The sequence below is a fragment of the Pseudopipra pipra genome, chromosome 26 (assembly GCF_036250125.1).
Source record: "Pseudopipra pipra isolate bDixPip1 chromosome 26, bDixPip1.hap1, whole genome shotgun sequence".
Classification (NCBI taxonomy): Eukaryota; Metazoa; Chordata; class Aves; order Passeriformes; family Pipridae; genus Pseudopipra; species Pseudopipra pipra.
The window spans coordinates 862,236-875,350 of NC_087574.1; the positions used below are offsets into that span (position 1 = coordinate 862,236).

Here is a 13,115-nt window from a genome sequence, read left to right on the forward strand (position 1 = left end):
TCTTCAATGATAGAGACATGAGATTGAGTGCCTCCTCAGCACATTTGCAGATGACAAGAAGTTGAGCAGTACAGATGACACTACAGAAGGATAGGGCTATCCAGGGGGACCTGGACAAACTTGAGAAGTGAGCACATGAAAACCTCATGAAAATTAAGAAATTCAATGCAAGGTGCAGCACTTATATCAGGACAATCCCAGACATGAGTACAGACTGGGACATGAGTCACATTCACATTAAGAGCAGCCCTGTGGTGTTCTGGTAGATGAAAAGATGTACACGAGCCAACAGTTCGCATTTGCAGCCCACAAAGCCAACTGCATCCTCTGCTGCATCAGAAAAGGTGTGACTGGCAGGCTGAGGGAAGTGAATCTTTGCATCTATTCTGCCCTCATGAGACCCCACCTGGAGTACTGTGTCCAGACCTGGAGTCTTCAGCAGAAGAAAGACGTGTACCTGTTAGATCAGGTCCAAAGGAGGCCACAAAGATGCTCAGTGGGCTGGAGCAACTCTCCTTTGAAGACAGGCTGAGAGACTTGAGGTTATTAGCATGGAGAAGAGAAGGCTCTGGGTAGATCTCATTGAGGCCTTTCAGGATGTGAAAGGGGCTTATAAGAAAGATGGAGAGCAACTTTTTACAGAGGCAGATACTGATAGGACAACTAGGGGAACAGTTTGAAATAAAAGAGGAAAGATTTAGATTAGACGTTAGGAATAAATTCTTACACAAACGGTGGTGAGCCAGTGGAACCATTGACCCAGAGAAGCTGTGGCTGCCCCACTCCTGAAAGAGTTCAAGGCCACGTTGGATGGGGCCCTGGGCAGCCTGATCTAGTGTGTGGCATCCTTGTCCGTGATGAGGGAGTTCCTTCTAACCCAAGCCATTCTATGATTACATGATTCTATGACTGCTGCAGATTCTGTCTGAAAACAACACTTCAAACAACCCCACCAGAGTGATGAGGATAGGATCACTTGCCTGCTCTGGTCCCATCCAGCACATAAACTGAATCTTCCACCTGCAGTGCTGCATTCCTGCTTTAGAAATCCTGGGGCCTTTAATCCCAGGGATCAGAAGAAGCCTTCATTGGGAAATGGGCATGGAACAAACCGGGAAATGAAAAGGCAGCAGTGCAGGAAATGAAAGCACAGCCCATATCATCAGCTGTGCTGGTTTGCATGTAAGATGAGCTTGTGGGGAAATTGTTACCTCTGGAAAGGCTGCCCCTGGTCCTGAGGCAGTGAAGGGTAGGTATAAAAGGCAGCCCCAGTCCCTGCTCTCTCATCCACTTCTCTTGCCTCCTTCTGCTTGGGAACCAGGTGAGTGTGAAGTCCCTTCTCCTCCTCTTCCAAACAGAGGTCTCCATCACTTGATGGACATCTCAGCTGATTTTGGCTTTCTCATATTTGGGGTTTGGAGTGCTTTTTCATGAGAGATGAAAGCGGGGAGGAGGTTGGCACAGAGAGAGACTGAGTGAGACACGACTGTGGTGGCTTTTGGTTTTTGCACCAGAAGAGAGCTTTGCTTCCTTGGGCCAGGCTCTTAGTAGCGCCCTGGCCAGATGAGGCGATGAAGACTGTGTGGCTGCTGGCACAGTCTCCAGCATCCACTCATGGATGGCCTTTGCAGTTTTGTGATGGGATAACCAGGCTGCTCTTCACCCATCCACCCTTGTGCTCTGTTTGCTCTCTGTCCTGTGTGCCAGGTGCAGCTCCAAGCTCAAGACATGTCCTGCTACACCCCGTGCCGGCCCTGCCAGCCCTGCGGCCCGACCCCGCTGGCCAACAGCTGCAATGAGCCCTGTGTCAGGCAGTGCCAGGACTCCACCGTGGTCATCCAGCCCTCCCCCGTGGTGGTGACCCTGCCCGGGCCCATCCTCAGCTCCTTCCCACAGAACACCGTGGTGGGATCCTCCACCTCCGCTGCCGTTGGCAGCATCCTCAGCTGTGACGGAGTGCCCATCAACTCCGGGGGCTTTGACCTCTCCTGCATCACCAGGCGCTATGGTGGCAGGAGGGGCCTCCCCTGCTAAAGATACTGGGAAAGCCCTGATGAGATATCTTGAGAAATTCAGAACATGGTGTCAGGCAGAGGATCTAGGCTTTGGGTGCTGTTTGCAGGATAGCTGACCGAACTTGCCTTTCTCTCCCTTTTCATTGTTTGCATCGGTGCTGTAATGTTCTCCAAATGCCAGATTGGTGGGGACCATCTGTTTTCTCCCCCCTTTTTGGGACAGGTAGACAAATATCATGCAGGAACTATTCCACAGCCAAGGAACATAGACTCTCTGCTGCCCTTGGTACTCCCTGCACCGCTGATCTGCACTTGCAGTAACCTTGGTTCTGTCTTTTTTTTCAATAAAATTCTGCTGCATTCAAGTCTGGTCTCCATGTGGTTCTTTCCTCTGGTTATACTCCTGAATGCCAAAGGAGAAAGGTGTTGCTCAGTGGTGGAAGGGGCTGAGCATATAAGAGACCCTTACCTATTCACAGAGGAATGGCCTTTTGGGGCACCATGGAGGAGCAGATCTTTAAGGAACCATCCCTTGGAGGAAGACATCCCTGGCTGCTCTGCTTCCAGACACCATCAAGCCTTGTTTTGATGTGTCTCTCCCCATAAATTCCCAGGAAATTGGGAGACCCTGAAGCTTTAGCAGCCCCATGAGCTCTTCAGGAAGAGTGTTCCTCTTGTTATGGCCAGAGCTGCACTGGGGGGGTGAGTGTGAGGGTTTTGGACACAATCTGCTCTGTAGAATATCAGGAGTTGGAATTTGAGGAACAGCCTTCATGTTGGATCGTGACTTCTACTCCATCTTCCTCTTCCTTCCACGACCCAATAAAAAGTGAGTACAAATATCTATTGAGCACTTTCTTTTCCGTATGCCGTGTTCCTTTAGCTCAGGACATGTTGATTCCAAGGTCTCAGCCTCTGCCTGACACAGCACCAGGCTGATGGGCTGCACTGGTACATTTGGCATTGGCTTGGACATGAGGCAGGGACTTGTCTCACACCAGACAGCACTGACACTGCAGCGAATGCAAACTCACTCGGGCATAGCCTGGATGAATCTGGCAGAACTTCTCAGCCTTTCTCACTGTCCACAGAACAAAACTCACACTTTTGAAGTCCCTAGATTGGGGGAGAGCCATGTCCTGGTCTGGAGAAGCAGGGAGCGGGGACTGCAAGCCATGCTTAGCATTCCCAATATTGTTTACACTGAATTAATCTAAGGGTCCAAAACAGTGTGAAAACATCCTTGCTGGGGCCTGGAATCATCATCATCAGACTGTGAGCTTTGAAGGAGTAGGAAAAGGAGGACTGAAGATACAGAAGCTTGCATTTCAGTGCCTGTGGTGAGGACAATTATCTGCCAGGTTTGTTCTCTTGTTCAGCTGCACTGAAGTTCCCCCTGGCTCTGGCTGCTCTGTGGAGCTTATTGACAGAGCAGTGGAGAGTGACACTGCCATGAGTAGAGCAATCTCTCACGAGGAGGGACACATATACATGCACACTTGTGCACATCAAAGTGGAATCATGCACAAATTTTTGCACCTGTGTACATTCACACAATCCCAGCTGCACACAGGACACAGAAAGTCACAGACAACACAGCTTCTGACAGGAAAGTCCTGCTTGTCAAATCTGATTTCATTCTACGACAAGGTGACCCACCTGGTTGATCAATGGAAGCCCTTTGATGTAAACTTTTTGGATTTCAGTAAAGCTTTTGATACTGTCTCTCCCAGGATCCCTCTGGACAAACTGTCCAGCTCAGAGCTGGATAAACACATCATGTGGTGGGTGAGCAATTCGCTCATGGGGCGAGCACAGAGGGTGGAAGTGACTGGGGTGACATCAGATGGGTACCTGTCACTGGTGGGGCTCCACAGGGCTCCATCTTGGGCCCTGTGCTCTTCAGCATCTTCATCAATGACTTGGACACAGGACTGGAAGGGACATTGAGCAAGTTTGCAGATGACAGTAAATTAACAGACAGACAATAAACAGTAAAAGTTGTTGACTCCCTTAAAGGCAGGGAGGCCCTGCAGAGAGATTTCGATAGATCAGAGGACTGGGAATCACCAAGCATAGGAAGTTCAACAAGGGGAAGTGCCAGATCTTCCCCTGGGATGGGGCAACCCTGGATCTATGGACAGACTGAGAATGAGATGCTGGAAAACAGTGTCAGGAGAGGGCCCTGGGGGTCCTGGTGGGTGCCAGTTGGCCATGAGTCAGCAGCCCTGGCAGCCAGGAGGGCCAACCCTATCCTGGGGGCATGAGGCCCAGCATCGCTGGCTGGGCCAGGGAGGGGATTGTCCCACTCTGCTCTGACCTGGGGTGGCCTCACCTCAATATTGGGGCAGTTTGGAGGGACACAATGGAAGGAAGGGATTGAGCCATTAGAGAGTGTCCAAAGGAGGCCACGAGGATGGGGAAGGATCTTGAGGGGAAGGCGTGTGAGGACACTGAGGGCACTTGGTGTGTTCAGCTGGAGAAGAGGAGACTGAGGGGAGACCTCATTGCAGTTCCAGCTTCCTGGGGAGGGGCAGAGAAGGGGCAGGCCCTGAACTCTGTTCTGTGGGGACCAGGGACAGGATCCCAGGGAATGGCTTGCAGTTGTGTCAGGCAGGTTTAGATTGGATATTAGAAAAAGCTTCTTCCCCCACAGGATGGTTGGGCACAGCCTCAATCTGACAGAGTTCAATAAGTGTTTGGATGATACTTGCAGGCACATGGTGTGCAGGGCTAAGAGTTGGACTCCGTGATCCTTGTGGATCCCTTCCAACTCAGAATATTCTGTGAAAGAATCACAGTGAACTGTGGCCTCTTCAGTAGACAAGTGGAGATGATAGTGGCAGGGCTAGAGCATTCTGAAGAAGAACAAGGCATGGGCCTCACAGACCTCTCAGGTGCAGAATAAGAGAAGTATGAGAAACAGTCCAGCAGAATTTTTCTGGGTTCATTTTTAGGCAGGATAGAGCAAAATCCAGGAGCTGAGCCACTTCTTGCCAACAGGAGCACCAAAGACCCCCAAAGCAGTGATCTAGACTGACATAATTTGCTTTTACTAGACTCTTCCAGCATGTGAGATGAGTCCTCTGAGTCATCTGCCTACACTGATGTGTTTTGCTCCAGAAGGGCTTGGGCCTCTCATCTTGTCACACAAAAAAGCAAAGAAAAGCGTTCACAAGGAAATGTGCCTGAAACAAAGCAGGAAATGAAACACAGACATTCAGGAACCCAAGCCACAAACCATAGAATTAAATGGGATGTTTTGCATATTAAATGGGATGTTTTGCAATCAAGATGAGTTTCTCAGAAAATGATCATGTCTACCAGGGATGCCTCTGGCAGCTTGGGGAAGTAAAGGTCCATAATAAATGCTTGCTCAGCTTCTCCACTTCTCTCGCCTCCTTTTCCTCAGGAATCAGGTAAGTCTGAAGCCCCTTCTCCTTCTCTGCTTTCTCTAAAGGAGATCTCACCTCCATGGACCTCTCAATTGATTCCAGCTCTCTTCTAGGATGGCTCTTGGGATTGCTTTTCATGGGAGAGAGAAGTAGGGAGAAGGTCAGAAATGGAGGAAGGCTGGGACTTGTGTGCAGGTGGCATCTGCACTCGGGGGCTGAGCAGTAGCTGCATAGGAGCGGGGGGCTCTTTTTGGGCCCTGGCAGGATGAGGGCAATAAGCCCTCGTACATCTCTGCACAGCCTCCACCTCCTGGCTTGTCTTGTGTCTTGTCTCCCTCATGGTGTGGTGACAAGCTGCTCCTCACACATCCCCATTTTTTGCTTCCTCCCTGCCCTCTCTCCAGGTGCCCTTTGTGCCCCAAGACGTGTCCTGCACAGAGCTGTCCCTGCGGCCCGACCCCGCTGGCCAACAGCTGCAATGAGTGCTGTGTCAGGCAGTGCCAGAGCTCCACTGTTGCCATCCAGCCCTCTGCTGTGGTGGTGACTCTGCCCGGGCCCATCCTCAGCTCCTTCCCACAGAACACCGTGGTGGGATCCTCCACCTCCACTGCCGTTGGCAGCATCCTCAGCTGTGATGGAGTGCCCATCAACTCCGGGGGCTTTGACCTCTCCTGCATCACCAGCTGCTACCGTGGCAGATGTCCCCCCTGCTAAAGCCCCTGGCAACATTGTTCAACAACCTCCAAAACATCCAATCCTGGTGCTGGACTGAAGACAGGTTGGCTGCCATATGCCCACCAAGATGCTCTACCACTGCCCTCCACAACTAGACAGGGGGAGAAAATATGATGAAGGGCTCATGGTTTGAGAGAAGGACAGTGAGAGATCACCTAGACTTTACCATTATATGCAAAGTAGACTCCAGGAAAATAATTAAATTTATTTCTAATCAAAATCAGAGCAGGATAATATAAAATAAGGACAAATCTAAAACCACATTCTTCCCACCCCTCCCTTCTTCCTAATCTCAGCCTCACTCCTGACTTCTCTACCTTCTCCCACTGAGTGGCACAGGGGGACAAGGTGTTGCAGTGTGTTGTCTCTGCTGCTCCTTCTTCCTCATGCTCTTTCCCAGCTCTAGCATGGGAAGATTCCTTTACAAACTTCTCTAACATGGGACCTTCCCACAGGCTGCAATTCTTCACAAACTGCTCCAGCACTGATCCTTTCCACAGGGTGCAACCTTTCAAGAACAGACTGGGTTCCAGTGTGGCTCCTCCACAGGTCCTACCAGCAAACCCGCTCCAGCAAAGCCTTTTCTCCATAGGGCCACACTTGCTGCCAGGAACCTATTCCAGATCTCCATGGTGTCACAGCTTCCTTCAGGGTACATCCATCTGCTCTGTCATGAGGTGGATACCTGCTCTACTGTGTACCTCCATGGGTTGCAGGGAAATCTCTGCTCCAGTGCCTGGGGCTCTCGTGCCACATCCTTCTTCACTGACCTTGGTGTCTGCACAGCTGTTTTCTCTAATTATTCCACCCTTCTCTCCCAGCTGCTGTTGCACAGCAGTTTTTTACCTCTTCTTAAAATGATATCAGGGAAGCAGTACCAATATCACAGCTTAGCTCAGCTCTGACCAGCAGTGGGTCCACCTTGGAGCCAGTGGAATTGTCTTCATCTGACATCTCACAGAAGCCACCCCTGGGACCCCCTTCACTACCAAAACCTTGTTACATAAAGCAGATACACTCTTTATATAAAAAATTGAGGGGAAGGTGCAAAGAAGACTCTTCTCAGAGGTGCCCAATGACAGGACCAGAGGCAATGGTTACAGGCTGAAGCACAGGAGGCTGTGTCTGGAACAACAAGACACTGACTGAGCACTGGAAAACAAATTGTCTGGAAAAGTCTTGGAGTCTCCATCTTTGGAGATCTTCAAAAGCCATCAGGATATGGTTCTTGGCAACTTGCTCTATTTGCCCTGAATCAGAAGGGTCATTGGACTAGGTGGCCCCTTCCAACCTCAACCATCCCATGAAATGGTTCTCCAAAGGGCTTTTTACAAAATAACTTTTCCCACAGTTGCTCTGGACTTCCAAGATAGCAGAGAAGGAGTGTTTCCAGTGCACGCCCATGACCCAAATCTACGGAGGCGGCTTTTAAATTTTCATGTTGTACTCTTTGGTCATAAATCACCTTCTGCATCCTCCAAAGGGGCCTTGGTGTCTGTTGCCCGCTTCTGCTTGTTTCTGGTGATACAGTGATACAGTGGTGCACTATCACAATATTTTTAGGGTTGTTACTGTCTATATTTACACTGTAGTACTGTAACACTGTGACTGATCCAACACAGGATACCTCAGTGCCTCAAGACAGATCTTTCCTCTATTTGTTATGTTATTTAAAGTGATGCCTTTGACCTCAAAGTTATATTTTGCTCTAGACTGCAAGAAGCCATAGGGGCTTAGGGACTAGTGACACAAAATCCACAATATATTCATCTGCCAAGACCCTGCCTGTCAATTCACTGAGCAGGGGCATCCCAGTCCCCTGACTGACTCAGAGATGTAACAGGGTCTGTGTCAAGATAAAGGCAATGGTCTGGCAGGGAAGTTGAGTGTTTGATTGTAAAACTCTAGCTCCAGCCTCTGGATCAGCCAGTGCCACTGACGAAAGTGCTCCATGGAGGCTGTGAAATGGACTTTCAGTTCCTCTGCCCCTGTTGCATTTGAGGGTGGGGGCCAAAATGGATTCTCAAAAGCTGTCTCAGAACTTGGGAGTGCAAAAGGCAGCCTCCACAGGGTAACATCCTCACTGGGGAGGGAGGGAGAGAGAGAAGGGAGACACAGCATGTCCTCACATAAGGAAATCCCTAGGGTGACCAGCCAAGGATTTCAGGGCCCCTTCCTCTCAATACAGTCACAGGCAACACTACTAGCGAGCTCCAGGCCAACATCACTTGCCTGCCCTGCAGCCATCCAGCACTTGAGCTGAGTCTTCTGCTGGCATAAAATAATCCTGCCCTGGAAATCCTGGAGCCTCTCAATCCCTGCACTCAGAAGCCTCTGTGAGGGAATGTGTGTGACATACACCAGGAAAATAACAGGTAGTGTTGGGGAGAAAAACCACCCATGTCATTAGCTGGGAGGTTTTCCATTCATCCTGAGCACCCTAGGAAATTGCCACTTCCACAACAGCCACCTCTGGCCCTGGGGCAGATTGGAGCCACCATAAAAGCCAGTCCAACTCCTTGCTCTGTCATCTACCTCTCTTTCTTCTTTTCCTTTGCAATCTAGGTGAGTCTGAAGTCCTTTCCTCCCAACATATTTTCTGGTCATGCAGATGCATGATCTTCCATCCAACGCTTCCATCCGGGATTTTGGTGCTCCTTATCATGGGAAGGGGAAAAAAGCAAAGATCTGACTCAGAGACTGTCTGGAATTTGCCTGAGGAGGCCCTTCATTGAAGAAACAGGCAGCAGCCCCACTGGGCCTGGTGACACTTTGCAGTATCGTGTTTGGATGAGGCCAAGAAACTTTTTTGTCTCACCACCCAGCCTCTACTTCCTAGCCTTTGAAACATTCACAGTGGGGTGATGGGCTTGTGACTTGTGACCAACTGCTCCTCACGTGTCTCAGTGCTCTAATTCATTTCAAGTGTTTCTCCCAGGTGCAGCTCCAGCCCCAGACATGTCCTGCCAGCCCTGCAGCCCGACCCCGCTGGCCAACAGCTGCAATGAGCCCTGTGTCAGGCAGTGCCAGGACTCCAATATCTTCATCCAGCCCTCCCCGTGGTGGTGACAGCAGCTTACTGGGAGCCGAGCTTGCCCCAAGCCCAGCCATAAGAGCATGTCAGTGCAGCATTGCTGCCTCCATAGGAACTGGGGCTGGTCCCAGAACACCATTTCACTCCTAAGAATATTACCAGGCCACCAGGAAGTGGTAAGATCTGTAGTTATTCCTATCAGCCACAGAGGAGATATCAAAACTGCTCCAAAGGAGGATGGGTGTGATACCTGTTTTGGCACGAACCCAAACTACAAGTGGACCCAACCTGAATTGAGTTAATTACAAAGAACGCGTTTAAATACAATGCTTGAGTCGTGACACGTGAGCTCTTAACCAATGGCATTAAAGCATGCCACTGCGCATGTGCGATAGAGTACCAAGGACTACAGGTCCCAAGATGCTTTGCTACGCTTTTCCTGTAATATGAACCGCCACAGGTGGGTGGCCCCGTCTGAGATCGGGCTGTTGGTGTCACAGACCTCACGCTGTCATTAGGCTTGGTTCAAATCCTCTCCCCTTCCTCGTTGGTGAGGTGAAGGAGCGGGAGAAGCCAGAGATGCAGCAAGAGCAAGAGTAGAACGAGGTGTCCCTAAAGGGGCACAAGGCCAGGAAGTATCAGAAGTACATGGGAAGCAAAATATCCCTGCCAGCATATGCCCTGCTTGGCTGAGGCCTGTCCCTCTGTGCAAAGAAGCTCTCTGGTCCAGAGAAGTCTTATGTGGCGAGAAGTGGCAGCTCCACGAAATCCGTGGGGCTTGAAGAGTTTAAAATATTACAGAGTTAGGCCTTTTCCCAAGAGAACAGTGAGGCTAATTGGATGTTTCCATGGACACAGCCTTGAGTTTTAAGGAGTACAGGGGCAAAGCTGTTTGGCTGTGTGCAGGTGTTACATTCCTGGGTGTTTTTGCAAGAATATGTTTATATTCTGTGTGTGTGGGAAAGTAGAAGCGAGCGAACTAAATAAAAGCTGCTGCTTCTCTGGAGCAGCAGACATCCCTTTGTCTCATCACCGTGTTGTGTGTGTGTTCTTTTCTCCATGGACCAAGACCTATCAACATATACCCCATGACAGTCTTATGCATGCACACATGCATTCCTGATCCTGCCAGGCTGAAAGCATCAATATCTGATATACATTAGTCCTTTGCAGACCTACAAGGATTCAAAAGAAGGATTTCAAGTTCAGCCAGAACTCAGATCATCTCACACTGCTGAACTCAGCCTCCACAATGACCTGAGAAAAATATGTCTGCTGTAAGATGAATTTTCATGTGAATGCTCTCCTGTGCTCAGCCTGGACAGAATAGAGGGATGGAAATCGTCACAGGCATTGTCAAAGGCACTAAGAAACCTTAGTGCTCATGCTCCTCTCCATTTAGGGATTTCCACTTTCATGGAAGTTAGGGGATGCAGTTCTTCTGGAGCTCTGTGTCAGCACCATTATCTTCTCAAGAAAAGTCTACTGTGGGAAGGTCCACCCTGATGGGGTTTTGAGGAAAACTCGGAGAACAAAATGAAGTTTTTTATTCAGAGAAAAAAGAAGCTTTTTTGACAGGAACCGGTTGCAAGGCTCAAGTTGGTTCCTTCCAGCCCTTGGTGCTGTGCAGAGCACACAGAGAGGAGAATGGACAGGCATTCTCTGTACAGCACATGACAAATATTTTCCTGTCCTAGGGTGCACACAGAGAAACCAGTTCCAAAGCAGGGGTTCTTTCACCACCTTCTCCTGCTTCTCAAGCCATGAACATTGACCCCTTCTGGAAGAACACAATGGCCTGGAGGTCTCTGGGTGCACTAAGGAAATAATTCTGTAAGAGAAGAGCCCACCTTTCCCTGAGCTCAGCCTTGCACAGACACGTCCCCTCCCTCCCCTGGCTTGTTTTGGTTTAAAGGTAAGAAAATACGTACTGCAGAGAGAGAAAAGGGCTTCTACAACACTTCTTCTTCACACCTGTCTGCTAAAAACTGGGTCCAGATAGATCAAAGGGAGAAGCAGAATTATTTGGAGAAAAAAAAACAAGATAAGGGGTCTGAGATAATAAGGAGATGTTTTTTCTCTCTCTTATTTTATAAAATTTTCAAGTAGTAATGGCATCTAGAGAAAACAGGTGCAAAACAACACGTGTTAACCAATGTTTCCTGTAATTTGACCATAATTCAAGACCATCCACTGCTGTGGCAGCAGAAGGTGTCCCCCTTGCTAAAGCCACTGGTGACAGACAAGACAAGGAGCACTGGAAACCAAGAAGTTGATGTCAGACTGAAAGGTGGAGAATGTTGCCACCTCCCTTTTCCTTCCTTGTCCTTTCTTGTTTTCTACTCCCTCAGTGTTGAAGCCCCACCAATACCAGCTTAGGGTGGACCTGCCTGTCTCTCTCCCTGTGTAGGACACTGACCCTTGCCTGCCCATGATGATCCTTTCACTCCGGTGTTTTCACAGAGACAAACTCTTCTGCATCCAAGCTTTGGGTTCTTTCCTGTTTAGATTCTCACTAAAGCTGTCCAGGGAGAAGGAAGATATGCTGTAAGGAAACAAATGGGTAAGCAAGTGGACCCTTTCTCATTCCTTAGTGTAATAGAAGGGAAGGACACACTGTCTGTTGGCCTCCTTCAGGCCCTGGCCCTTGGAGGTGAGGACAACAGCTCTGGCTACTCCACAGCCAGTGATTATCAGCCCCTGAATCTCAGCCCAGAAATGTTCCCCTTGTCCTTGGAACGTGCCCTGCTGATGGTGAGCCCAACCTGTGCTGTGTTCTTGGGAGGACCCTGGTGCTGCAGGACTCCTGGGAGGTCAGGGGACCACAATCACTGAAGGGAGTTCCTCTTGCTCTGGGTGGAGCTGTGTTGTGGAAGAAGGCTCAGACAGAAGATGGCAATAAGAGAGAAATAACCTTGGCTTGAGCCCAGAGTCCCCTTCTCCTCTTCACATTCTCACCCATCTACAGAGGTAGGGTGCATGGCATGGATCCAAGGGAAAAGATACCTTGGGCAAGTCTCATGTTCTTCCATCACAGACATGGAGAGGTGCAGCCACTGCCTCAATCAGCACCAGGATGATGAGCTGTAGAAGTGCATCTGGCATTGGCCTGGACATGAGGAGCCTGTGTCTCATCCCAGTCACCAGCAAAACTGTCTGACCTGCACATGCTGTCATGATGAGGGTCTCACAAGCACAGACTGACAAATGTGTCATGTGACAAATGCATGTCTGCATGGAGCCAAGCAAAAGTATGTATGCTGATATAAGACCAGGAAAACCTCAGGAATTGGAAATTCTTCTGCAAAGATGCTGCCGTGTCCCTATACACAGCAGTTCCCGGGCATGTGGGAGAGAAGCACAAGATTGATGCCCATTTCTTGACAACTTTAGGATAAATGAACGCACAGAAGTAACACAGGTGAACATCACCTGCTCACAGAGGATGTCACCAGCTCTAAGCATTCTGACTCTGCTGACATCTTTCTGCCCTGGAAATGCTTTGGCCTCTAATTGGACACATAAAGAAATGAACCACACTTGACATGTGCCAGGAAATGAAAAGGCAGCAGTGCAGGAAACCAGGACACAGCCCCTACCATTAGCTGGGATGGTTCACAACTGACATGAGCTGGTCAGAAAATTATGACTTGCACAAAGGTGCCTGTGGGCCTGGGGCAGTGCAGGACTGCTATAAAAGGCAGCCCAAGTCTCTGCTCTCACATCCACTTCTCTCACCTCCTTCTCCTCGGGAATCAGGTGAGTGGGAAGCCTCTTCTTCTCCTTCTCCTCCTGCTTCAAGACCACGTCCTTCCTCACTGCAGGTCTCAGCTGATATGGGCTGTGTTACTCCAGGGCTGGGAGCTGCTTCTGCTGGGAGAGGGAAGGGGAGAGAAGGTGTTGTGCAGAGAGAGGCTGGGACTTGGCTGAGGAGGC

The 13,115-nt window shown here is 49.7% G+C and overlaps 2 protein-coding genes across 2 annotated transcripts; both read left to right on the plus strand.

The window, feature by feature from the left end:
- Positions 1–985: 985 nt before the first annotated feature.
- Positions 986–2,165, plus strand: LOC135402993 (feather keratin Cos1-1/Cos1-3/Cos2-1). The gene has a single exon (XM_064636590.1). It carries the CDS (start codon positions 1,729–1,731, stop codon positions 2,032–2,034), a length of 306 nt encoding a protein of 101 aa, XP_064492660.1. The 5' UTR covers positions 986–1,728; the 3' UTR covers positions 2,035–2,165.
- Positions 2,166–2,788: 623 nt separating this feature from the next.
- LOC135402799 (feather keratin Cos1-2-like) lies at positions 2,789–6,124 on the plus strand. Its single transcript, XM_064636258.1, has 3 exons — positions 2,789–2,844; positions 3,749–3,799; positions 5,815–6,124. Exons 1-3 carry the CDS (start codon positions 2,789–2,791, stop codon positions 6,122–6,124), a joined length of 417 nt encoding a protein of 138 aa, XP_064492328.1.
- Positions 6,125–13,115: the final 6,991 nt, after the last annotated feature.

What these genes read in the sequence shown, in the direction of transcription:
- LOC135402799 (XM_064636258.1), top strand. Translation starts at nt 2,789, where the DNA reads ATGTTGGATCGTGACTTCTACTCCATCTTCCTCTTCCTTCCACGACCC. An exon ending in CTTCCACGACCCAATAAAAA is followed by an intron (nt 2,845 to 3,748) that starts GTGAGTACAAAT and finishes TGTCTCTCCCAG; the next exon opens with GATCCCTCTGGACAAACTGT. An exon ending in CTGGATAAACACATCATGTG is followed by an intron (nt 3,800 to 5,814) that starts GTGGGTGAGCAA and finishes CCCTCTCTCCAG; the next exon opens with GTGCCCTTTGTGCCCCAAGA.
- LOC135402993 (XM_064636590.1), top strand. Translation starts at nt 1,729, where the DNA reads ATGTCCTGCTACACCCCGTGCCGGCCCTGCCAGCCCTGCGGCCCGACC.